This window comes from Salvia hispanica, chromosome 5, assembly GCF_023119035.1.
Source record: "Salvia hispanica cultivar TCC Black 2014 chromosome 5, UniMelb_Shisp_WGS_1.0, whole genome shotgun sequence".
Classification (NCBI taxonomy): Eukaryota; Viridiplantae; Streptophyta; class Magnoliopsida; order Lamiales; family Lamiaceae; genus Salvia; species Salvia hispanica.
The window spans coordinates 40,803,614-40,829,740 of record NC_062969.1 but is presented as its reverse complement, the minus strand read 5'-3'; the positions used below and the strand labels follow the sequence as shown (position 1 = coordinate 40,829,740).

Genomic DNA, 26,127 nt, shown 5'->3' with positions numbered 1-26,127 from the left:
TCTCGTGTCACACGGTCAGATAGGTCGATAAAATATTACAAATATGCCACCGGATACGAGTTTAGATCGCACGGTGCGGCCCGCACGAGAGGTCACTCGGGCCGCACGCGAAACACTCTGTTGTACCAAACAGAGTGAAGTATCATATGAAAGATGTCATACCTCTTGGGAGCATTATGCCAAATGAAATGCTTCCTTACCTGCCGCACCCGGTGCTGCATCACGGCGTACCTCGTCTCCGAGATCGAGACGAGGATGTTCTTGAGGTTCGGGATGTCCCTCTCGAGGACAAACACCGCGAAGGCCTCCCAGTTCAGGACGCCGAAGAACGGGGGGACGAAGTTGTCCGAGACGATCACGGGGACGCATCCATACAGGATCGCCTCGACCACCCTCGGGCTGTTCACCTCGTACCCCTTGGCGCACACGCAGTACTTGCTGTTCTGCATGTACCACGTGTACCCCTTGTGTATCGGCCCGGATATTTGCATATCCGGGTCCTTGTTCTCCCAGTGCTTGACCAAGATTGACCGTACGTCGCCGTGCATGTTGCCCGCGAAGAAGGCGAGGGTGGTCCGCTTGGAGGCCGGGCTGCCTCCGGTCACTCTCATCGGATTTTGAGGCGACTGGACGTTTGTTTCGGGCAGAGCAACGTCCTTTCCGAATTGGAACCCTTCCTTGATGTCCGAGTTGCATAGCGCACGTATGCACTTCGACATGGTGTGCTTCGTCTCGTACGTTGCCTGAAAGTATACATAAATTTTTGTTACAAATCTCTTCAAGAATAAACTCTAAGTACTTAAGCTAGTTTTGTCTACCTAAATTTTGTTTGTGGTACTAATTCAACAATCTATTGTAGTGTGATTGAAATCATTGAGGTTATAATCTTGTCACAAAACTCTCCAAAAATTAGATTATTGTAATAAAACTAAGTTAATCTACCTAAACTTTGTGTGTTAATGTAACAATTAATCAAGAACTTTAGTGGTGTGATGAAATATCCTAGCAGAACTTACCCAATCATGACAACCGGCGAGGAAATGATCTGCCCCGTCTGTTCTGTTCCAGAAAGGGTGCCGAGTCTTGATTGTGTAGACGTAGTTTTTCAAGAACGCAAGTATGTCGTCGAAAGAATGAGAGTCTTTAACGTAGACGTAGTCCACGAGAAGCTGAGAGCTAAAAGGCAAGTAGAACAAATGAGCTTCATCCGGATTGCTAGTCACAAACTGGCTGCTCGCTTCCATGTGTTTCATGAACCATCCCTCGGAGGCGTATATGCCTCCCAGCCTCGGGTTATGGAACACGGGCCTCTCCCCGTCCTTGTAGACGTACACCTTGAGCTTCTGCTCCATGATTTCATAACTCCTGCACAAACAAATCACCCGAGAGTCGAACCAGAGTTAAACTTATATCCAATCAAGTACAATCATTTTCAACCTAAATTTGTTAAGCATGGCAACAATTGTAAGATTTCAATAGATTGGAAGCTTACTTCACAAATGTTGTAAGATTTCGATAAATTGGGGCGTATAGGGTCGGATGGTGGCTGATGATCGGTGCGTGCTCGATTTGGAGCCTTGCTTCTAATAGCTCTTGATCAGCAGCTGAGGACCACAATGGAGTCTGCAATAAATATTTTTATTTGCATTATGTTAGTACAATCTTTGACATAGTTTGAAATAATGATTAATTCCCAATAATTTATCTATATACCTCAGAAAACGAGGAAGCCCGGCTGCGAAGCAGCATCTCATTCATGTCTGATATCGTTGCTACAGAGGGATTCTCAGAGATCTTGGGCTGTTCCACGGGAGGAGTGGGAGGAGGAGGACTGTTTACTGACGGGGGCTGCACGTTGCTCTCGTTCCTAGAGGCCTCGGGTTCAACACCTACATCACTTTCCCTAGGAGAGGCTGATTCGGATGGAGCTGAAACAGTAGATGACGAAACATCTGAGGCGGTCAGGCTTGGAGCAATCCTTGCACCCGCGCCCGACACTAACACTGCAGAGCTATTTGAGGTTGGGACACTAAACTTCTCGTCTATCGCCTCATAAGGTGCCGGTGCAACACTAGCTGTGGCAATAACAGATGGACTAACATCAGCAGGTGCAGACGGGCTAATCTCAGACGAGGTGCTCGCCTTTTCTGGCACGATGCTAGCAGTTCTAACCATACTATCCTCTTCATCAGTGCGTTTGATATCCGGCATGTCTTCTAACACAGCATTTTCTTCCGAAACGCTCCCCTCCCCCGACTCCTGCTTCACTGGCAACGAGTGGTTCACGAGGTTGGACTGCTGTCCATATCCGACACCTCCATTGATCCCTCCATACGGACCGGAGGAATTGAAATGAGACGACCCCAAGGGGAACAACGAGAGCACACGACCTTGCGATGGCATGTCGAAAAATTGAACTACTAAAACAGAGGCAAGCACTAGAGCTACTATCCATACAACCCTACTAGACTCTAGGTGCCATTTACGACTAAAATCCGAGCCCATAACTCGAGATCACGATATGAGACCGGCCTCGATCAATTTGTAACGCGACTAGTGAAGTTCATACGAGCAATATAGCTGTATCTACATGTACATTGAAGGGAAAAAAGGCATCAAAATCCTATACAATGCAAATACAATCATCCAAACAACAAGAATTAACAACAATGCAACAAAATAGATCAAATATAGGTCAACAAAATTCAATCTTGTTGAGATAATCACATCACTCGAAAAATGCCCTTTTTATATTATATCCATGTAGCAAAAACTATGGAAAAATCAAATATGTATCATCCAAATGCTAAATAAAGACAATCATAAGCTAGTTTTTTTACAGAATTATATAAAATCTATCCAATTCTCTTCAAGAAAATACAAATTTCAAGAATTACTCATTCAAAAAGCAATAATTATTCACATTCTTAATTTTCCTATATTGGGAAAAGAAGAAGAACCAAAAGTGAGAAACAAAGCCACAAAAACATCAAACAGAAAACAAGAAAATGATGATTTGAATCAACACCAAACAGAAAACAAGAAAATTCTCAAAAACAAAACAAAAAGTGACCAAAAAATGGAAAACCCAGTTCATGAATTAATTACCTCTGTCACAACTGCTTCTCCACCAAAATTTAGCCTAGACATTCACAATCAATAAATACATAAAATAAATCAAAGAAAGTGGTGATTTTGACTGAATTTAGAGTGTGCCGCCATGCATTGGCTACCTCTCATACCACCTTTACATGTGTAAAAATCATGTGCCAGGTTTAAGGTTTTGGCTGGCATTTATATATATATTTATTTTCTTATTCAACTTTCTTTTTCTATGGAATACTATATAAATACTAATTTAGACTGGAATTTGGATATCCAATAAATTTTGCGTGAACGTCACTCTCGTCTTCACGTTTATCCACATTTTTTCTCCTATGATTCTGCTTCAATTCTCGAGATGGGAAAGAAATTCAATTTTGATTAAACAAGGAAATAAATCAACTAAAAATAAACAAAATCCATTGCCTTCAATGTTCAATATATCTCTATATATTCAGTATTACTGTTACGAGATATCAGTAACGAGTAATCTTTGAACGGAGTCTTTTTTATTTTTTGGCATCAATTACAACTTACTAAATATATATTTCCTTTTGACTATTGGGGTGTCGCATTCATTAATATCTAACTTATTTGCTAAATATTTGCATGAATATTTCAATGCTTGATTTATCAGCGTAGTCCCCGGTTGGATATTTGATTTTGAGTTCACGATTTGGAATTTGGATTATAATATTTGGTTTAAATCGATTTCATATTTTTCATTTGGCCTATAATGGCAAAGAAGTGTTTATTATTTTCAATTGGATACATTTAGGCCAAACTAGTAGTATTACTTTAAATGTCATAATTAAAGGTAAATAGATATTGAATTTCGGACTTCTATTTTTTATATAAGAAATCCTAAAATGGTTTTCTACTAATTAATTACACTGGAGCTTGACATTTTGCTTGGCATGAATTCGAGTGATATTTTGCTTTTCAAGTAAAGTTGACGTCCTATTAATATTTTAAGCAAGTCATTTTGTTTAATTGTCAAGTTAATAGCTAGTGGGATTAATAAATTATTTGCGTTGAATATTGTCTTAATAGTAATTTATTTCATTTGGCTATTAAACATTTTATCATGATTGTGATCTGTGATAAGTATTAATTTACTATTGGGCTCGGCCCATTAAGAAAAAATAAAGGCTTCAAAGCCTTATAATTGATTAGACTCGAACAGTATGGACCTGTTAAAAAATTATCAATCCAACTATGAACTCGACGTGTTAAATTTAAATATGAACTCAATTTGCATGACAATAATGACACGAACTCGATAATAACACACGACAAAAACAAGAAATTTAGTGAGTACAAAATTCATACATATTACTACTAGCATATGCTAGGGAGATTCAAAATACTAAACAAAACGGATAATCTGAAAGTCGTGATGAAATCACTTTCAGATCAAATCAATTTCGGTGGTTCTACCAAAATATTTGATCGGATACAATTCAGAGAAAATCAGAACTTTCTTATGTTTATCTCTGAGAAAAATTAATCTTAGAACCAAAAGCAAGAATTGATCAATTTTTAACAAGATGAACCAGCGCATCTGTTAATTTCATAACCGAAACTAACTGTTTTGTAAAGGTTTCCGAAATTGTAAACTAGTCCTTTGACTTTCAGAAATTACATTTGCGGATGTATTTCTTACACAGCTCGACCCCAGCCAGGGAGAGGCTCTGCCCCTTGGACTCCGCTACCCGGAGGCGCTGCCCCCGGACCCCCGTCCATCTGTTAGGGGCTTCGCTCCTAACATCATAATGAATTCAAATAAGTGGGAACTCCGCACCTTCATACTTACATGATGTCTCATTATGATAATATTGATCAATCAAGTTAATCTAATTAAACTAAAATATCCAACATACTAGAGTAAAAATTATTTGTTTATTGATTGTTTTTTCATTAAATTTACTATACGTAACTATACACATGATTTACAATATTGAAAATTAATAAAAAATAGGAATGATTAAAGCAAAAATAGTACTCCTACCACTATGAATAAAAAAAATGTCAACAGTCATACCCACTATTCTTAATTGCTATAGGCTATAGCATTTTCTTAAAGTTTTATAATTTCTTACAACAATCCAAAAATAAATCTTTAGTCTTGATCGAACTTGCCAGCAGCTGGGGGTTCTGGAAGCTCAGCCAAAATTCAATCTCCAGATTTCCAAATTGTCAAACGTCAATCCCAATCAGATAAACCTTCTACAATTGTTGAAATTCATAATATTATCTCGGATTTTGAGAAGGCTTGAATTTTTTTTTTAAAAACGACAAAAAAAATGATGTAAACTTGTTGAACGTGGCCGACGTGAAATTCCCTCTATAATCTCGTCCCTATTTGCTTCATCATCTGGAGCTTTCCACTACTTCACACTTGTCTCCCACTCTCAGTGTGTGTGTGTGCTTATATAGAGTTTGATTGTTGTGTTGTGACAGGGCATCAATTATCAATCAATCATCAATGGAGGATGGGAGGAAGGAGAAGGAAGAGCCTTTGTTGGAGAGGGCTCAAGAAAAGGGGGGTTTTAGGACTTTGCCTTTTATAATTGGTAATCTGTTTTCCCTCAATTTAGTTTTACACTCTTTGAAACAAATTTAATTCCCATGATTATTGATGGTTGATGTTTTTTTTTTTTTTTCATGTTCTGTTTTTCATGATTATTGATTATGGTCTTACCCTTGGATGGAAGCCTCATGATTCTTGATTATGGTAATTGTGTTTTAGTAAGTGATAGGAGCACAATTTATTTCTTGATCTCACATGCTTAATTTAAGGTATCTGGATTCTAGATTCTGGTATTGTTTTTTCCCCTTTTGTTCATCATTAATTCTTGAAATGATTCTCTTTTTATTTATTCTTTTTGGCCTCAGGCATGCTTGGCCAACTCACACACATATTTTTTTTTATAATTCTTGATTATGGTAGTGTGTGTATACTTTTCTTACTGTGTTTTTCTTGATTCTTGATTGTGGTACTATGTTTTTCTTGGTTTTGATCGTGGCAAACAGTGTATTTCTTGATCTCACATGCTCAATTTAAGCTATCTGTATTCTTGATTATTGAATGAGGTGCCCTCTCTAATGATTTTTTGACACAAATTTCAATCTGGACATGCTTGAATCTCTCATGGAAGTCAATAATGGTTGAATTCTAGGCAATTTATGAACTAGGCTTTTGTACTTCTCTCTCTCAAAGTTTGCAGTGTAAGCACACGTGTGGTATGTGTTTGGCTTTGATGAAACTAGATGTTTGAACAGGGAACGAGGCACTGGAGAAGATGGCAACTTTCGGGCTGTCGCCAAACATGACTCTGTATTTGATCAACGAGTATCATATGCAGATGACAACCACTGCAAACTTGTTGTTTATGTGGTCGGCCGCAACAAATTTCATGCCACTTGTTGGAGCTGTGGTTGCTGATTCATACTTGGGCAGATTTCATACAATTGGATTTGGATCTATTGTCTGTCTCATGGTGATTCGAACCCCTTCTTTGTCGTTGTCGTCTTAATCTTCTACTTAATAGCCTCAAATTTGATCCGATGTGTGTGTTTTTTGTCCTAAATCGGACATGACAAGCAAACCTTTGATTCCAGGGGATTATTATCCTGTGGTCGACAGCGGTGATCCCACAAGCGAGCCCTCCGCCATGTGATCAGTCGAGCAACGTTTGCATCTCTGCAACGACCCTCCAGATTATGTATCTATGCCTCTCGTTTGGACTAATTTCTATCGGGGCAGGAGGTATTAGGTCGTCTTCGTTGGCCTTTGGTGCGGATCAGTTGGAAAAGAAGGGATTCCACAACAGCCCCGGTGTCAAACAGAGCTACTTCGGCTGGTACTACGCTTCTTACACGTTGTCTGTCCTTGTTGCCCTAACTTGTGTCGTATATATTCAAGAGAACTTGGGATGGGGAGTCGGTTTTGCAGTTCCCGGTGTGCTCATGCTGGTCTCTGTCACCTCTTTCTTTCTGGCTTCCCCCTTTTACGTCAGATTCAAGAGTAGCTCGAGTTTGATCACCGGCTTCATTCAAGTGGGCGTAGCTGCTTTCAGAAACCGGCACCTCAAGTTGTCGGACAGCACGAGGGATGTATACCACTGCAAGAACGGCTCTGGCCTTGTGTTCCCGAGTGAAAAGCTAAGGTACAGCGTATATTTTACTCGTTGTCTATGTTTTAATCGAATGATATGGTAACGAAACACTAGTTTGTCGATGATGTTAGGTTTCTGAATAAGGCCTGCATTGTAAGAGACGCTGAGAAAGAGTTGACAACTGACGGGAGGGCCGCGAATCCATGGCGGCTTTGTACAGTTGAACGAGTCGAGGAGCTGAAGGCGCTTCTGAGAGTCGTCCCGATATGGTCCTCAGGGATGATCATGTCGATAAACTTGAGCCAGAGCACTTTTCCGTTGCTCCAAGCAGTCTCAATGGACCGGCATATAACTTCGAGTTTTGAGATCCCGGCCGCCTCGTTTAGCGTGTTTGTGGTCGTGGCCGTTATCCTATGGGTCATTCTCTACGACCGCGTGTTTCTCCCCTTAGCATCCCGCATCAAGGGGAGACCCGTTCGTGTGAGTACTAGAGCAAGAATGGGGATCGGGATCTTCCTCTCGTTCCTAGCCATGATCGTCTCGGCCATGGTGGAGGCCATCCGTCGATTCATTGCCATCAAGGATGGAGAAGTTAACAGCCCACAGTCCGTCGTGGCCATGTCAGCGCTATGGCTCGTCCCACAGAACTTCCTCACGGGGTTCGCAGAGGCCTCCAACGCGATTGCACAGAACGAGTTCTACTTCTCCGAGCTCCCGAGAAGCATGTCGAGCATAGCCTCCACGCTTCTCGGGATCGGGATGTGCCTAGCGAACATCCTCGCAAGCGCGATCATGAACATGGTCGACTACTTTTCGAAGCAAGACGGGGACGAGAGCTGGATCTCGAGCAACATCAACAAGGGCCACTTTGATTACTACTACCTTGTTCTTGCTGGTTTGAGCATGGCTAACATGTTGTATTTTCTCGGTTGTAGCGCCGCGTTCGGGCCATCGAGGGATGATGGAAAGCCGCCGGAGGAAGAGGATGAGTGTGACTTGTGAGTTTCTCATCTTTATGTGTCTATATTTACAATAAAAAGTGATGATATGAAGACTTGCAGAAGTTCTTGAAATTAAGAACTCCTATGTTTTAGGGCTTACGAGGTTATGTATGTAGTAATTATAAACATACTTCTCACTATACATAGGTCAAGTTCCGAGATTTATTTGAATCTTGGAGTTTTTTTTTCTTGAGGCACCATCTTTGAATTTTTATGCCAAAATATGGTGCAAAATGTACTTTTATTTCACTATTAGGGTTATCATGTATCGAGATATCGTTGTTTCTTGTGTAAATTTGACTTGTGAAAATGTATAAGTTGTAATATAGAATGTGCAAATGAAAGTTTGTTCACTTATTTACATTTTAATCGTATATTGTATTCATCATGAAACCGGTATATCGGTGTTTTTTTGTGTATATCAACTTGTGAAACGCAAATGAAAATTCATTCATTTGTTCATGTTTTGATTTCGGATTTGATTTGATCATGCAACGACAATATCATCAATTCTTTGTGTATATCGAGTTGTAAATGAAAGTCTGTTCCTTTGTTTATATTACAATCTTGTATTTTATTTCATCACGTAATGGGAATATCTATTAGGAGTATTATTTGTGGTTTATATCGAGTTGTAACATAGTATATGTGCAAATTAAAGTGCGTTCATTTATTTATGTTTTGATCTTGTATTTTATAATGTAACTAGTATGCGTTGCACGATCCATTTTATTTTTTTCGAGTTAATATTCATATTGTTGATTAATAAAAAAATATGAAAAACGATATAGTTATACGAACTTTAAAAATAAAAATAAAATAAATATGTAATACCCCTTTTTGTTGTTGTTAATTTAAATATTAATAACAAATTCTGGAGAGATTTTTTACTGTATTACATTAAACACCAATGGAGTAATAAATAATATATTTATTTTAATTAATTATTAAATATTGATAAATTACTTAATTAGAGTAGTATATATAAATGGTAATTTATTTAATTATGGAGAATAAAAAATGGCTAAAACTTTAGAAAAAACATTCAAACAATATAATTGACATTATCAATATTTTGGAAGATAGAAAATTCAAAATATATTCATATATGGACATATTAAATTGCTCATTCATCAATCCCATAAATTAAGAATGAATTGACACCCATTAATCCATTAATTGTCAATCAGTTAACATTTCACCCATTTAATTAATCTTATTTTTATAAAAAAATAAAATTTCAAATTTCAAAACTAAATAGAATCTCAAATTTTCTACATCTCATCTATTTCTCAAAACACTCTCTCCATTGCCAATCCAACCTCCCGACGATAAGTAAAGCTCGTTGCCACCAGCCCTCACTCACGGCTTCTACCTCTGCACCACCACCATTGCCCTTTCATTCTTCATATTTGTTTCCCCACCGTAGATCGGACGCTAAAACCGTCGATCCTTTCTTCAAGAGATCATTATCGGGGTTTTTTTCTCGATTCCTCATTTCTGCATATTTGATACTCTTCCTTGATTCTGCATGTCCTACCCCTCACTTGAGGAGATCATTCTCTAAGCGGACCATGGTGACAGCGTTGAGCATCCAACAATTTTGTTGTTATGTAGATAGGCTAACCTACCGCTAATGATTTTGAGTTAAGTTTTTGGTCTTGTATTTATAGAGTCGTGCATTGAACATTAGCCATTATTTATAACATCAATGGTCATTAATATGGTCATTATGTTGTACTGTAAAGTCAAAATGGAATTTTATTTTTAGGATTATGGATTTGTAACTGCTATTTAAACGACTAATTTGTATTTGTATATGACAAAATGACATATATTGTTTTGATTGTTGGCGGTTACAAATGATGTGGCTAAGGATTAATGACATATTGATATTTAAACCACATTAATTTATTTTACGGTTTTTTTGAAGTATGACAAATGACATATTGTTGCTATTTTTTTGCTAGTTTTTGAAATTACTGTCCTCTTAAATGTTTAAAACTTTGAATTGCATAGGACCTATTAAATCTAAATGACAGTTACTAAACATCCATGCATATTTATTATAATTATTTTGTAGAATGCAGCCGGAAATTGATATCCATGGCTGAATTATCAATGCACATTTATAATTAATTTTTATGACCTTTCATGCTCTACATTGATTATGACATGTTTTATAAATTTTTAAATTCAACCCATAATTTATAAATATTTTAGAATAAGGCCAAAACTCACCTTTTATATAGATATAGATATAGATATAGATATAGATACCATGAGATATTGTCGTTTCTTATGTATATCGAGCTGTAAAATAGTACTCCTATTACGTAATTTTTCAACAATGTAAGCTACTATTAATGAAATTAAAATTGAAATTAAATGCTAAACTAATCAATTAACACAAACCGGTTATGCCCCGTGATCTACTTGGAGAAAGCGACCGGAAATTGATAAAAGGGATTCTGCTATTGGGCCTCCAAATGGGCTTACGTCGTTGATAGATCCTATTGAAAAGCCCAAATTTAGAAAAAGAAGCCCGTATTTTGAAAACTAAACTCAACTGAACCCGGCCCACTCTTCCCGGCCCGAAAATCTGTCATCACTTCAATGCTCAATCAATGAAGCCCGATTATTGCAATTTACGAGTATGACTGTCTCTGTCAACAGAAAAGTCCCCACCCAGTCCACTATATTGCACAGTGCACACACTCCTCTCTCTCTCTACATGTATTAATTGTCATTATGAAAAAAGTTAATAAAATTTTATATTAATTTTATAATAAAAAATATGAGTGAAATAATTGAATGGAACGTGTGAGTTACTTACTAATAAAAATAAAATATGATAATTATTTAGAGAAATGAAAAAGAGCACAATTTAGATGATAATTATTTAGAGAAATGAAAAAGAGCACAATTTAGGAAGTACTCACTCCGTCTCCGATTAAGAGTCACAATTTTCCATTTCGGTCTGTCCCCAATTAAAAATCACACTTCATTTTTATTATAAATAGTAAGTAGATCCCACATTCCACTAACTCAATTCACTCACATTTTATTATAAAATCAATATAAAAAATAGGTCCCACATTGCACTAACTTTTTCAACCAACTTTTATTTACAATTTTTAAAACCCGTGCTCGGTCAAAGTGTGACTCCTAAACGGAGACGAAGGGAGTGAAAAACACACACACACTCACTCAGTCACTCACTCTATCTCTCTGACTCTGTACATACAAAATAAAACACACACGATCTCTCTCTCTCTCTCCGCGACCATGAAAACAAACCAAGCGAAGCTCAAAACCACCACCCGTAGCCAGCTTTTCACATGCGGATTCTTCCGCCACTGCACACAAACCGCCCTCAGCCCCACCAGCAGCTCCACCGCCCCTCCCCTCCCTCCACCCCCTCCCCCTCCGCCGCCGCAGCCCGAATCATCCTCCTCTTCCTCCTCCAACACCTCCCAAAGCTTCACCCAGTGGCGCTTCCCTCTCTCCAACTCCCCCATGCCCCGCCCCAAACCCGACCCGGAACCCGACCCCCTACCCGACCCGGACCCCGACGCCCCTCCGCTCACCGCCGCCGCCCTCGAGGACCTCTTCCGGGCCGCCGAGATCCGGTTCGGGTCCGGGTCGGATTCGGGTCGGGTCGGGGCGGTGCACCTGCTGGAGCGGTCGCTGGTGCCGAACCCGCGCTCGGCGGTGGAGGGGTGCTGCTGCCCGGCGGCGGTGGTGGGCGGGGTGGTGGCGTGCCTCCGCGAGGGGGTGGCGCGGAAGGCGGCGAGCAAGGTGCTGCTGGCGCTGTGCCTGGTGGAGGGGAACCGGCGCGCGGCGGTGGCGGCCGGGGCGGTGGCGGCGGTGGTGGAGGCGCTGGCGGACGCGGAGAGCGCCGTGGCGGAGCGCTCGATGGCTGCGCTGGAGCTGCTGTGCACGACGGCGGAGGGGGCGGAGGAGGTGAGGGCCCACGCACTCGCCGTGCCGATGATGGTTCAGGTGAGGGATGGAGTAACAATTTCAAATATTTATGAAGTTAAATTATCAGATACTTCCTTCGTCCCCGATTAAGACTCACACTTTGACCGGGTACGAGTTTTAAGAAATGTAAAGAAAAATTGGTTGAAAAAATTAGTGGAGTGTGAGACTGACTGAATTGAGTCAGTGGAACGTGAGACCTATTTATTATTTATGGTAAAAATGAAGTGTGACTCTTGATTAGGAATGGACCGAAATGGAAAAGTGTGACTCTTAAGATTAAATAATAAAATTATACTATTCGTTATTTGATTATAAACATATCGAAATTATTGATGGTCTATTAAATGAAACTGTTTCGTAAATATAACCACATTATTATATTGTTAAAAACATCAATTGGTGGTCAACCATTAGTTAAAAACATTAATAACATACTATATGTAAACGTTTATATTTTTGGATTTATTTGACGTTATTTAATTAAAAATATCAATATACGGAGTACTAGACGATTGGGAAATAAATTTAAAATTCATGATTTTTTCAACAAATTATATGACTCACCAAAATTCTAGATTTTACCATTTACTTGCCATATTCGTTACTATATTTTTGCTGATTGTGGTCTCATTTGCTGATTTTTAAATGGCGGAATGTTCCAAAATTCATGTTCTTTACCATTGTTATTAATTCGATTACAAATTTAATTCTATATATTATGTAGTACAGTATTTATTAATTTTGTGGTTGGTTGTAGCTGATGGGCGAGATGGAAGGCGGCCGGGGTAAGGAGCACGCGATCAGCGTGTTGGCGGTGATCTACGGCGGAGCGGAGGAGGGAGCGGCGGCGGTGGCGCCGGCGGAGGAGGTGGCGCGTGCGGTGACGCTGGCGCTGCAGGGAGAGTGCAGCGCGAGGGCGAGGAGGAAGGGGGCCCAGCTGCTCAAGATTCTGCACGACAACGGACAGCTGGAGATGACTGACGAGGAGAGATGAACGGCCATCATTTGTCTCTTTCGATTTATGTTTTCTTACAATTCCAATAATTACTGTGCCCCACGTGAATTATTTTTTCCTTTTTTCTCAATTTTGATGCCTTGTCCCTTGATGTATTTTTATTTTCATGTTTTATTTTTTGTAAATACAACTGGTTTGTGCCTTTGAAGTATTTAAAGTCTGGATATTTTTTTCCAGGTTTGGTCAAATTTTAGTTGGTTTTATATTTCTAGAGATGGAAAAATGTTAAAGTTTAAATTAGATTGTAATACACAATAAAATATTCTGGTGAGATGGTTATCTAAAAGTAGTATGTCAATCATGAAATCGTGCATGAACGTCGTGACACAACCATCTAATGTGGAGCTCGAGTGTTAATAGTATGAGCTATAATTAAATTCTCGCAATCATGCATGAATTGAACATAGTGGTATCAGAGTCATGGTTCAGGCTAGACTCACTTTTGGTTTACTCAATTGCTTTGCACGTTTCTCGGCATTTATGCCCAAGCTCGATCAAGACCCGTGATGGCTTGTGACATGTGTAGCCTTCATCTTGTGGTCTTGGTTTGAATAGAAGCTTGTTGGTGTTCAAATGATTACACATCAGAGAATTAGAAGTGTAATGTTGAGTTCAAGTGTGCATTATTAAACCTTCACATGATTAATATATAGGAGTAAAAAACAAAAATGAGGTGTGATATAGTACAATTTTTTGTATTAATATGTGAATAGTTAGTTTGTTAAAAAAAAAAGAAAGAAAACAGTTTGGCTAAACTATGGTTATTTTATAATTTATTTTTGATTTCTGAAGTTAGTTGACCTATGTTGAGTAGACTCTAGATTGCATACCAAACCCTAGTTTTGCTAAACTAGGGTGATTTTATCGTTTTGTGAATAATATGGGACCTTGTATAAATGCATAATATATGTATGCGTTGAAGTTTGAACATGTTGAACGTGAAAAAGTAGTGATGAAATCCCCACCTCACAGTATATTCTCCAGTAAATTTCTCTTATAAAAACTAGTATAATGTATTAAATTATTAATGTTTATGAGTGTGTACATTTGCATAAGAAATTGTTGACATGCTTAGTAAGAGTGTAGTGAAATTGACATTTGTCACGTCCATGATACTCTTCTGCATAGTGACGACTTTTATTGTGCCACTTTCACAATTTCTATTTCCTAAATCTGTTCATATATAATCAACCACTAACTCACTCACAAGTCACACATGACAATCTCTCTTCCAACAACATCTCCTTAGGGTATCCACAGTGTGGCCCTCTTGGGCATGCCCAAGCCACCATTTCTTGGGCATGCCCAATAAACTTGGCCCTGTTCATGAAAATTTGGCCACCACAATGGTGGCCTATATTTTTTATTATATTTTAATTTAGGTAGAATAAAAATTATTGGACTATAATATTAAAAAAAATCTAAATTAGTTTTAAAAAATTTGACAATTATATTTATTGAAAATTTGAATTTTAATTATTTCCGTAATTAGGATGTGAATTGAAATCACAATCCTTAATTAAAAAGTTGACCAATTTAATAGGGATTTAATGATTGAGATTGATTTTTTCCTAAATTAATGCAAATTTTTTTGAAAACTACCATTTAATTTTCGTCTCATACAATCTCTCTCTCTCCACTTCATCTTCTTCACTTCATCTTCTCCAAAACCCAAAAATTAACACAAAAACTGAAAAAGAAAAAAAAATTAAAATCGGTGGCCAAGGGCCGCGGCTCTCGGCCCTTGCAGTGGCGAGCCGAGTCGCGTGCCCAAGGGCCTCGGCCTGGCCGAGAGCTCGGCCCTCTCTCGTCCACCCCCCATGGACCCGTCCACCTCTTGGCTCAGTAGTGGGGGGCCGCGGCCCTCCCACTGTGGACACTCTAAGCTTCATCCCAACAATACTAAAATTAGTATAGTTCTCTCTCATACCAAAAAGTTATTAAGTGCATGGAACTTTCCTATTCTTCGCGCTATATATGTTTGAGAAAGAGGAGTAAAAGTCAACGAGGAAGAAATCCTGGGATTTCCTTAAAAGGTTTCGGATAGTTTAATAAAGCATACGAGGAAATTACCGTTGTATATGTCGGCGCCGAAGAAGCTTATGGTTATGGGTTTATGCAACTTTAATTGCAGTAGGAAATTAGCAATAATATGTATGTATATTATCTATAAATATTTTTACAAGTTTATCTCGTGGTAATGTCCTTTAAAAGTGGGACGTCATGCTAGAAAATTCCATTTTCCTCTCAATTTGTAAAATGAGTTGTAATAATAATTTCAGAAAATATCCAGGTACTAAAATATAGTCAACCATCAACCATCCACCCCAAGAAAAAAGAAGAATATGGTATTATGCTTAGGAAGAAAGGTGAGTAGTATATGCATATTCTATTCTAACAATGAATTTAAAGAATGTTAAACATAAAATCATGTACTAGTTCTGTTAGTTTTGTTGTGTGTCCAAGAACGTAGCGTTTTACCGGCCGAAAACGACCGACAGTATTAGCAGCGTATTCCCAGTGTACTTTTTTGTGTTTACGAGTGGATTTGTCCGTCGATAAAACGCACTTCTTTTAGTAGTGTAGGGACCTGCATAAGTTTAAAGAATCTAGAATGATACCTCCAACAAAAACAATCAAACAGCAGCATTTCTTGAGATCTAAAACTATATGTATATGCTTCAATGCCAATCTAACAAGACTCACAAAAAAAATACACACACGAACGCTAACTTTGATGTTATTTATGCAAATTTTGGATATGGTCTGAATCTGAGTAACATGTTCTGAAAAAAACAAATCACCTTAAGGAAACAAAACTAAAGAGATCGATCCCATAGAAAGAAAAGCATTAACTCTGTCTTACTTCACCAACTAGCGAAGCATAATTAACTTTAACACGGGGAGGAGGTGCAGACGGGGGGTGCAAGAACAATGCCATAAGGTTATCTCTAGCTATTCTCTTGAATACTGTCTACCGGGTGCATATTTTCTCGCTCTTCCTCTTTTCAACCCCTCCAAATTCAGGCCCCGAGATCTTTGCTTCAGAGAATTCCCTTTTTTTGCTTTCAAATCTTTATAAGATATAGTATACTCATTCTTTGCATCAGGAATGCTGAAATCAGCAGGGTTCCGGTTGATACTGCAAATTTCCATTGCCACGTTGCGTCTTGATGGTCGAGTTAGAGGATTATCCAAGCTGCTTGGGTTGAAGGCATTACTGTTTCCTCGTGGTGGAGGCTTGTTTTCTAAAGAAATCATGGATCATTTTTCAGAAATAAATGTCAGTTAAAAGAAAACAAATGCAGTAATTACTATCAACTTCTGATGTAAATGGTATTAACCTTGAGCATAGGTTTTTTTCCAGCTTGAGGTTTCACCAGGAAAACGGACACCATTGAGTAATGTAGGGAAGTCTTTATTACTGCGGCTACCTTGTGAGAAGAAAGATCTACTGAGGAACGAGTCGTTCTGGTTTTCACTTAAATTAATCCGTGGATGGTGGTTGCAGGGAGCGAAAGGTTTGTCAAGAAAACTATTTAAACCAACTCTGTACGTCGACCCTGATTCAGTTCCACGATCCATCAAGGACAGTAACTGCATAGCTGGAATTGCATCATTTGTATAAGCATCCATAGATCCTGCAGACTTGGTGCTCGACCCGGTTATACCCTCTTTCACTGCAGAAGCATCATGTAAAGCTCTTCTTGACTCATCCTTCATTTCACTTATAGTCTTCCCCTTGTAACTTTGGCTGGGGAATGACTGCATATCCATGCCATTTGACTGAACAGAGTGGTTCGTTCGAACATCAAGATGAAAAGGCACATTCTTCCTCCTTGGAGCCCATAATAGGTCAGTCCCTTCACTAGGTGTAGATCCTGGATAGAGAGAATTTGAGGCCGAGTTCTGTGCTTTCTTCGGGTAACAAGGTTTAAATGAGCTAAAAAGGCTGAATTGGTTCTCCCCCATGCTGCCTCTGTCCAACTGACAATTTTTCACCTGCGGGAAACTCAAGCTTCCTTGGCCGGGTCCTTTCTTGCCACTTGTAATGCTAATACCACTTCTTGCATTAGCTAGAGGAAAATTGATGATGCCTGGATGTCCATCGGTGTAGACATGGGGAGACCCTCTAACAGAATTGTTGGTGGTAAAATCAAGGAGATGGTTCCTCGAATTTCCGAGTGTCCTTTCATGTTGATTCTTGGCCAAAAGCTCGACTATATCCATAGGTATATCATCTGAAGTCCCACCAGATTCTACATTGCTATGTCTGTTTTGGATGGCCTGTGGCTCAGACACTCTGAATTGTCCTTTTCCTTCTCCAGCCATATCCTGAAGATCAAAACAACTACTAGTTAATATCAAATGAAATTTCATACAAAAGTACAACAGTAATTAGTATAACCACAAACATCAGAGATATTATACCCCAAGCAAGTAGAACAAAACAAAACTGTCAAGCTGGTTTACCCTAGAAAGACTAATAGCAGTCCAAATCTGAAGTGTAAAGGTTGAGTAACTTCATAGTAGAATAGTCATGCAATTTATCAAAACAAAACTTGGCATACCATGTACTCAGGTGAACACCTATTCTCAGAAGTTAACATCGGATTCCATTGAGTTGAAGATGATTTTTCCGTAAATGACTCGTTCAGATCCGGAATGGCCCTATGCTGCCTACCAGACATTTGGTTGTTTGAGTTTTTTTCAGCATCAGCATAGCTGTTCAGTGAAAGCTCCAACACAACTTTCCCTTGAACGTTGCAGTCTCCCGTAAAGTTATTTCTTGGAGGCACGAGAAGTCTATCAACTTCGCCTTCATGTCTCTTACTTGTGGACTTATCATAGGTTCTATCCACTTCTTTTCCAGATATTGAATTATTCAAATGTGGTGCAATTTCTCCTCTTATGGCAGGAGGGACATTCTCCATATTACCACAACCAGTTTTGTCCGGATCACAATGCCTCTGTGTGTTTTCCAGGAACTTAGCATTTGTCACTGGCGGCAAGTCTCTTATCAGCATTCCGTTGTCATCATGAATATGCTCCATCGTTCTTTTGATTCCAAGAGCTCTATTTCTTCTGGGCTTGTTCTGTTGAGTCTTTGCACTAAGTTGCAAATCCGACTGTGGAGAGCCATCTCCTTCCGACTCTGAATCAGATTGTAGAAGCATCCTGCGTTTTTTATCTGAACCTGGAATCGGACATTTGAATCTTTTAGCTTTACCTAGTGGATTAGCTACTTGAGGAGGTCGTCTGTATTCTTCAGCAGCAATCTTTCTTCTCCTATGAGGACTTATAGTTACTGTTGCCATCTCTGCAGATGTCTCTAACTCAGAATGATGATGTGAATCATCTTCCTTATCCGTAGATGTGACCTGCTTCCCACTGGACAAAGCAGACCTCACTTTAATGTGTTCCCTCATAGATTTTTTTTCTACCTTCATTATATCAGCCAGATAGCGCAGCTTCTGTTTTCTCCTACGTGGTAACACACCACCTGCAGCATCACTCGGAAACGATACATCATCTGGCTCATCAAGTCTGAATGAAGCATTCTCAGCTATTCTTTCATCAGGCACATCTGAAACCCAAAAACATAACCAATATATCATTCGAACACCTAGAGATAGCAAAAACTCGAAGATGCAAATTAATTCTGCCAGACACCTGCATTGTTATTGTTTCTCTCTAAAATCTGGATTGGATTAGCTCTTTTTATATCAGCATATGAAGCCCCATATTTGTCATTCCGTACATCTGTTTTCTCTTTGCTTCCTGCAGACATATTCTGGGCGTTAATAAAGGACTACATAGCATCTACAGGTTGGAAACTTGGTTAATGTAATAAATCAAATCTTACTTGTGCTAGCTTTATGATCCTTGCACTTTGAATCAGCATTTTTTATTTTGTTATGTGGATTGTTGTCTTCCCCATCTATAGACCTCCTTAAAACATGTGAATTTCCTGCAAAGCAGATTAGCAAACACAAAACAGATGTTAGAACACTTTGCCAGACCGAATATTCCTAATTTGAGAGTACATGTATGTACCTATATTTCGTCTGCTGTGAGAGAACAAAAATTCGTTTTCTCGATCAACATGCTGACAAGAACTTGTGCCAGCATCATTTCTGTCTGCAAGCACCATCTCTAATCCAGTGCTCTCAGCAGAGAAGTTTGAGACACAGGCCGGACACTGCCACCATCTGAATTTGGGAACAGATAGTGGAGGTAGATCATCGACCAAATCATCATTTACACCTTGTGAAGAAAAGGGAAAACACGTCTTCGGGTCTTTTTTCCGCATTCCAGCAACAAAACCACTGTGCATCCACAGACTCAGTTAGTTACTGTTTGTCTGTTTGATGAATTCTACAATCTCTAACAAATGTATACTGTATATTTTAGCTGTCAACTCAGCAAGTATAAGTAATGAATAAGAAGTACATTGTTCGATCACGTCTATAAAGAGCATTATAAAACTTCTAAAAGCTACTCCTATAATGTGAAACAACATGACTGTGCACGGAAAATTAGAAACACAAAAACTTTTATCCAGAAGCCAAGAAGCTCGAACAAATGTACGCTTTACAGCACAAATCACTAATACTCTTACATGCTTGCTTGAAAGTTTTTAAGAAAATATGCTCTAACACCAATACATCACACGTTCATAAAAGGAACAAGTTATATTTCCATCTATGTTTCTAATCACCACAAGAAGATACAACATCAATGAAATTAACTGCAGACAATATCATATTGCAGCATGCAGTTTATATCTCCCTTCACTTGCCACTTTCCGACAATAAATCGCAATGGAGAAATGATCAAGTATTGGCATGACAGTAAGCAGTTTAAGATATAGTGAAGAAAGACTTACCGTATTGAAAAATGCTCGTGCAACTGTGACTCGGTCTCTTCCATGGCACAACTGAGATCTATAGCTATAGAGTTAATCTGAACAAATGATCCTACAGACTTTGATGCAGAAACCGGAGAATCATTTCTTTCGTGACTTTCTTCCATCGCCACAATACTATTATCCATTTCAAAATAACCTGAAAGCATCACACCAAAAAAGAACTGAAGATCAATGAACCAATCGCTTGCGATCGCAACTCGAGAGCTCAAAGCACAAATACCAACAGATGGGAATAGCAAGACTAAGATCATATACTTATATCACATGCGATATAAAAACTAAAGTGGAGATCCGAAGTTCATTAGTGATGTAGAATCGATCCAAAACTTAGGCAAACAGTCTCGATGCAAAGTCAATACAAAAGAAGAAACCCAATCTCAGCACCAAGCAACGGTAGCATGAAATGCTGAAACTATATGGAGAGTTAGAAACCCTAATTTCACAGTCAAAGTAATCGCATAGAGCTGAATCCAGTCAATGTTTAGCCGTCGAGACCGTTATATTTAACACAGCTGAACTTACCGAATAATAAGCAAAACGAGTAAGAAGATAAAAAAATAAAGGTAAAGGCAATTCTAGGGTTTTCTTTAGGGGGAAAAGAGAGATGCTGATTTGATTGCTCACCACCACAGTGAAATCAATCGACGGCTCACAAATCAGCTCGAAACCCACATAAACTCTCACAAACGCAATCAAATAAAAACCCAAATAAATCTCATCTCACTACATAAAATTAGGGTTTATCGGAAAAACGAAGCGATGTCCTATCCACTACACTAGCTAACTCAGTAGAGATTCAGCTTAAAACCACCATAAAATAACGATAATGTGAAGCGGAATTGAACCGGAAATAAAAAAGGAAATAAAATAAACCGACGCCATAGAAATAAATGGAAAGACCCACTTCAGATAAAGAGATATTTCAAAAAAACAAAATTAAAAAAAAACAGCTCGAAGTCAGCTAAGACCTAAGTACGGAGCAACGAAAAAAAAGGAGAAATTCAGCTGAAACAGTAGAAAATTCACCTTAATCGGAAATCGAAGGACAATTTTTTTGCAAATCAGATCAAAAAAAGGCACCGCTGATTTATCGACCCAGCAAAATCCTTCAGCGAGATCAAACAGTCTTCATTCGATCGATGAGAAGCTCGCGAATTCATCGCGATTGGGCGGGGATTGGACTTGGGAAGAAATGGAAGAGAGCTCGCATTTTTTTAGGTCTGAAATTCGGAAGAAAGTTAGAGAGAGAGAGAGAGGAAATGAAGAAACAAGAGAGAGAAATTGCGCAATTTTTTTTTAATGTCAGTTTACTGTCGACACATACGAAGTGTTTTCGTATTTATACTATTTTTTTGGCGTAGTATGCATGTGTGAGGCCGTTTCAAAAGGGGTGGGGGCGGCCAATGGGATTGCGCCACGTAGCGCGGTGGTGGGATTGGGTTTTCACTTTAAAATGCCGTTTCCGGAAACCCTAGCCAGGCGAGGGGTGGGGCGTCGGGTGCACGCGCCGCTTTTGGAGGGCGGCTGGGGAGTCGGCGAGCGTCCACGTAGTTCGGTGCGGTCTCATTGGTGCGTGGGGGGGACGCGCGGGGTGGGAGGGTGGGGCTTTTTTTTGATGGAGAAATAAAAGAGAACCCTAAATTTTGTGTGGTAATAAAAGGAGGGAGAAGGTAAAGGTGGGGATAACCCTAAAAGGGTGAGGCAATTTCAATTGGGGGAGTAATTAATTTACCTATGTTTATATTTAAATATTGAGTGGAAATTAAATTTAGTTAGGTTTGAAAAGAGTTTTTTTAGGGTAGTTTTTTCTTCAAAATTTTATTTGGCGTGGGAATGTGTTAGTGAGTGCATAAATGGGATCTTAATTCTTTCATATTTCGTATGAGAAAGAAAATGTACTACTATGTTTGAAGTTAAACCCGATTTATATATTAAATGGAAGTGGGGATAATTTGATTCTCTTATCAAATGTATATAAGAAATGTTTTTTTATTTGTTTAGTTTGAGTAAAGAATTGCATGCATTGATATGATGGGCCCCACGTAATGTGGATTCATGTAAATAATATTTTTTGCACATACCAAGATTTGAAGGAAAGTAAGTATAAATTTTGAGTTAATTTCATGAAAAACGTAGGGCCATTTATAGATGTCACTAGATGAGGCTCTCTTATGTGATGTGAGGGTGTAAATTTATTTCGTTTTTTAAACAATATAGTATTATTTATATGTATTTATTTTTTAGATAGACGATGAAAAACAATTTACACAATTTTATATACTAGTAGTATTTTTTAGTGGCGAAACAATTTTAATATATTATCCTACTATTGATTTATCTTTTTGGCTTTTTTGCTTCATAGATATCGCAGTGCGATTCATATGATAAGGAATTGTACACCTAGTCTCCTAACATTTCTACACATTTAATTTTTTTATGTGGCTCTTTATAATTATGTGCAATAGGTATTTCGGAATATATTCATATATATGTGGAAGACGACTTGAGAGAACCAATTCATACAATATTGAGAAAATATATATCAAGTAATCAATGATATTGTTAGTTTAATATAGTACATGAAAAGGAATGTAATCAACGATATTAACTAATTAAGAAAGATAGACAAAAATATTTAATTATATATGCCCTGTACATATAGAGGGAAAAGTATGATTAATAGGAGTATCTCTTTAGCCATTCAAATCTCTATATATTGGCATGTAGTAGTAAGTCAACACCGACTTATATTTACTAAGCTAATATCTGGCGTTAGTTATTATAAAAAAATTCCATGTTATCATGTGTATACAAAATAAATATAAATATACATATATAATGTGAGAGAAGGGTGCATTAATTGAATCTTATATTGCATATGTTCCACTATATGCCCCTACTTGCCATACGCATCAAAGTTGTATTTAAATTATAAAAGTAAAATTACATTCCCTCAAAAGAATAAATAAAGTGAAATTACACTATTTTCCTTCCAACATACCTTATTTACTCACCCAAATAAAAATGGTTTTCAGTTTTCAACTAATATTATTAGAAGTAATATTAAGTAAAATAAGATCTGATGTGCAACTTATTATTAGGTAAGTGCATTATGTATAATTTTGGATGGGCTAGAGCCTAGAGTTGACAAAAAAGTTTAGCATTATGTATAATTTTGGATGGGCTAGAGTCTACAAAAAAAATTAGATATCATCTCGTAGTTCATCTGGAATAATAAAAATAAGATGACATTACAAGGATTCGAATCAAACTACCCTTCAACAGGCCTAATGAATGAAGAATATAGTGAGCAAGAATTGATGACAAGTGGAACTTCAGAGATAAAACCTGATTAATGCAGGTGAATTATCTTCCTTCTTATCTTCTTATCTCAATTTGGTAGAGATATACATCTTCTTATCTCCATTGGTACAACAACTGTTGGTACTATACTCGTTCGATGGGATTTGATATATCTGGATGAGAACACCAACTTGAAGTGACGCAAGCTTATTTTGGTTGTGGCATTATTGTTTCTACTTTTATTTGACTTTGAATCTATTTTGGTTTTGACTTTTTTACTTTGTTTATGTTGCGAGTGTAGCCATGATATTTCGTTGGATATTTGGTTTGTCATTTTAACGGTTTCAACGGTTTCTCTACAGAGAGAAAGTTAAAAATACTATACGATTTTTATACCGTCCAAAAAACTAGTAAAGATACTAGTAATATTTTCAAAGTTGACATACACTCTTAATATACATTCATAGTATTTGAAATGTTTTTTGAAATTAATACCACTGTAAAATTTAAAACCATTGTATATTTGCATGGTATTATAGGCTGCCTAAAGTTAGAGTAGAAAACAATAAATTCTCGATTGAATGCTCATTTTCAGACAATGAAATTTCAACGGTTATATACATTACCCAATGGGTAAAATTGTGTCCTTAAAGTAGCTCTAAGAAAATGTACTCTTAAATCATATAAAGTCACGAAAACCCTACCCAGCTACATATATAGTCTAAACTTAGAAAGTGAAACTTTTTTATTTTTATTTTATTTTTCTAAACTCAAAAATTCTACTTTGAATTTTGAACTATTAATTTTATAGTACTATTGTTTGTTTAGAATTTTTCGAAATAAAACTAGAACTTTATCAGACGTGATCAAATTGACGTCTAAAACTTACACAAAATCAGAAGTTCCACGTACACATAATTAAATATTCAATGTCTGCAAGGAAGAAGTCTTCCCTAAAATTCTAAAATACAATTCTCGAAATTTTCAAATTACTAGTATAGTAGTATTAATCTAAAATTGCCCACGTAACACTTCTATAAGTATTTCACTATTCTATAATGAAATTTTTGGAAATAGTCTATTTCCAGAAAAGACCCGGAATATTAATATGATCATATATTATTATGGCCATGAGAATATGCATTCAATTTTGTACAGTAATAATAATAATATCTTCATCATAAGAATATTCCATTTTTAAAAACTTTTCTCATCTCTTATAGAATGCTAATATTCTCTATTTAGTTTCATTTTAAAGTCATTTTCTCATTTATAAAGATTGAATAGTTACACGGTTTTGGAAAATGACATTTTCATAATTAATGTCTCTTTGTGTTTCCTTTCCTTATCTCCACTATATTACAACAGTTATTTAAACAATAATTAAAATTCTCTCTCTTCAAATCATAGTACTATCTTTCTTAGAGAATGCAAAAAGAGTACCCACAAGATATACTAAGATTCCTCACCTATATATATAGGATATGTGTTTGATGATTTACCAATTAAGATTATCAATATTGTTGTGATGATTTGCCAATTAGCATTAAATTAATTATGTCTATAGAAAAACAATTTTACAGTATTTGAGTGAAAGCCATTTACAACATTGAGATATTATTGAGAATTTGGACATAGTGCTATATACTAGTACTACCAACTAAAGAAAAAATAAAGGAAACTAAAATAGGTCTAGATCTTTCAGCAGTAATTTACATAATTAAAATACAAAGTAAGTTACAGTTGGTCTTTAGTTTAACTTCACACGTTTATAAAACTAGGTTTTTTTACGTCCTCACATGCGATGCACCATGTCAATGACTCAATTAGTATAATTCAAAAACATAAAATAGTAAAAAATATTACTCCTTGTTTTTCTCAGAAATTTTTGGTATCGAAATGCTGAAAATATTTCTAACTAGCACAAAAAAAAAAGGTACCATCACAGAGCTATACTATACATCAAACAAATTTTACATAGCATAGCTAGTTTCTATACTTATTTTAATACTACTATATTTAAAAAAAAAAAAAAAAAACTTAAATCTTATACACATATTATTTTTTGTAATGAAACATACAAAAGATGACAATCAATTGAATATAATTTCATACTTTCATAACTATGCAACAAAACTAAACATTGTGAAAATAAACTAAAAGGCAATGAAGTATATATAGTACTAGTATCTTTTAATGGAAATAACTACAAATTTATTTTCAAAAATAAGAATCTCATAGTACAAAAATTTTTAGATTTATAACTCAAGTCCCACAAAGTCTTTTGCAATTATTACCTTAGTGAATTTTATATAAAATTGTCGACTTGAAATAGGCGACATTTTAAAGTGATCATGACCCCATATCGATATACATTGATAAAATTGCGCTGATAAAATATATGTGTACGGTTATATTCATTTCCAAGACAATATAAATCGATAACCAAGTTCGATTTGGTAACAATTTAACTAAAAAACATAATTTCGTCGATTTGTTAACAATTTCACTAAATCAAACACAGTAGTATTTTTTTTTTCAAAACTCGACAAAATAACTTCAATTTATAGTACTATATGATCGATTAAGCTTAATTAGATCTAGAACTTATAATTAAGAGCATATATATATGTGTGTGTGTGTGTTGAAATCTTGTTATATAGTCAT

General features: G+C 37.2%; 4 protein-coding genes across 6 annotated transcripts; 2 read left to right on the top strand and 2 right to left on the bottom strand.

The window, feature by feature from the left end:
- Positions 1–3,240, bottom strand: LOC125187187 (probable glycosyltransferase At5g03795). 2 transcript variants are annotated; one of them, XM_048083723.1, is made up of 5 exons: positions 3,109–3,240; positions 1,714–2,586; positions 1,493–1,623; positions 1,017–1,365; positions 1–743 (listed from the first exon to the last, which is right to left on the bottom strand). In XM_048083723.1, the coding sequence occupies exons 2-5, from the start codon at positions 2,503–2,505 to the stop codon at positions 93–95; spliced, it is 1,923 nt and encodes a 640-aa protein (XP_047939680.1). In that variant the 5' UTR covers positions 2,506–2,586; positions 3,109–3,240; the 3' UTR covers positions 1–92. The 2 variants fall into 2 exon arrangements, with proteins under 2 accessions (XP_047939680.1, XP_047939681.1); XM_048083724.1 differs by having other exon boundaries at positions 1,714–2,580; positions 3,109–3,218.
- Positions 3,241–5,188: 1,948 nt separating this feature from the next.
- On the top strand, positions 5,189–8,593 carry LOC125188842 (protein NRT1/ PTR FAMILY 1.2-like). 2 transcript variants are annotated; one of them, XM_048085905.1, is made up of 5 exons: positions 5,189–5,307; positions 5,566–5,678; positions 6,388–6,605; positions 6,727–7,274; positions 7,355–8,593. In XM_048085905.1, exons 2-5 carry the CDS (start codon positions 5,591–5,593, stop codon positions 8,223–8,225), a joined length of 1,725 nt encoding a protein of 574 aa, XP_047941862.1. In that variant the 5' UTR covers positions 5,189–5,307; positions 5,566–5,590; the 3' UTR covers positions 8,226–8,593. The 2 variants fall into 2 exon arrangements, with proteins under 2 accessions (XP_047941862.1, XP_047941861.1); XM_048085904.1 differs by lacking the exon at positions 5,189–5,307 and having other exon boundaries at positions 5,338–5,678.
- A 2,866-nt stretch (positions 8,594–11,459) lies between these two features.
- LOC125187410 (U-box domain-containing protein 25) lies at positions 11,460–13,296 on the top strand. The gene is made up of 2 exons (XM_048083998.1): positions 11,460–12,229; positions 12,969–13,296. The coding sequence occupies exons 1-2, from the start codon at positions 11,513–11,515 to the stop codon at positions 13,203–13,205; spliced, it is 954 nt and encodes a 317-aa protein (XP_047939955.1). The 5' UTR covers positions 11,460–11,512; the 3' UTR covers positions 13,206–13,296.
- A 2,644-nt stretch (positions 13,297–15,940) lies between these two features.
- Positions 15,941–21,437, bottom strand: LOC125187186 (protein EMBRYONIC FLOWER 1-like). The gene is made up of 8 exons (XM_048083722.1): positions 21,184–21,437; positions 20,116–20,293; positions 19,284–19,555; positions 19,093–19,197; positions 18,900–19,007; positions 17,798–18,813; positions 16,571–17,561; positions 15,941–16,474 (listed from the first exon to the last, which is right to left on the bottom strand). Exons 2-8 carry the CDS (start codon positions 20,280–20,282, stop codon positions 16,182–16,184), a joined length of 2,952 nt encoding a protein of 983 aa, XP_047939679.1. The 5' UTR covers positions 20,283–20,293; positions 21,184–21,437; the 3' UTR covers positions 15,941–16,181.
- Positions 21,438–26,127: the final 4,690 nt, after the last annotated feature.

Coding starts and splice junctions, on each gene's coding strand:
- LOC125187187 (XM_048083723.1), bottom strand. CDS start 2,505: ATGGGCTCGGATTTTAGTCGTAAATGGCACCTAGAGTCTAGTAGGGTT. Junction 1,624..1,713: donor GGGCTTCCTCGTTTTCTGAG/GTATATAGATAA, acceptor TATTTATTGCAG/ACTCCATTGTGGTCCTCAGC. Junction 744..1,016: donor TCGCCGGTTGTCATGATTGG/GTAAGTTCTGCT, acceptor GTATACTTTCAG/GCAACGTACGAGACGAAGCA.
- LOC125188842 (XM_048085905.1), top strand. CDS start 5,591: ATGGAGGATGGGAGGAAGGAGAAGGAAGAGCCTTTGTTGGAGAGGGCT. Junction 6,606..6,726: donor GATCTATTGTCTGTCTCATG/GTGATTCGAACC, acceptor CTTTGATTCCAG/GGGATTATTATCCTGTGGTC. Junction 7,275..7,354: donor TTCCCGAGTGAAAAGCTAAG/GTACAGCGTATA, acceptor CGATGATGTTAG/GTTTCTGAATAAGGCCTGCA.
- LOC125187410 (XM_048083998.1), top strand. CDS start 11,513: ATGAAAACAAACCAAGCGAAGCTCAAAACCACCACCCGTAGCCAGCTT. Junction 12,230..12,968: donor CCGTGCCGATGATGGTTCAG/GTGAGGGATGGA, acceptor GGTTGGTTGTAG/CTGATGGGCGAGATGGAAGG.
- LOC125187186 (XM_048083722.1), bottom strand. CDS start 20,282: ATGGATAATAGTATTGTGGCGATGGAAGAAAGTCACGAAAGAAATGAT. Junction 19,556..20,115: donor CACGAGCATTTTTCAATACG/GTAAGTCTTTCT, acceptor GTGGATGCACAG/TGGTTTTGTTGCTGGAATGC. Junction 17,562..17,797: donor GGTGTTCACCTGAGTACATG/GTATGCCAAGTT, acceptor TTTGATCTTCAG/GATATGGCTGGAGAAGGAAA.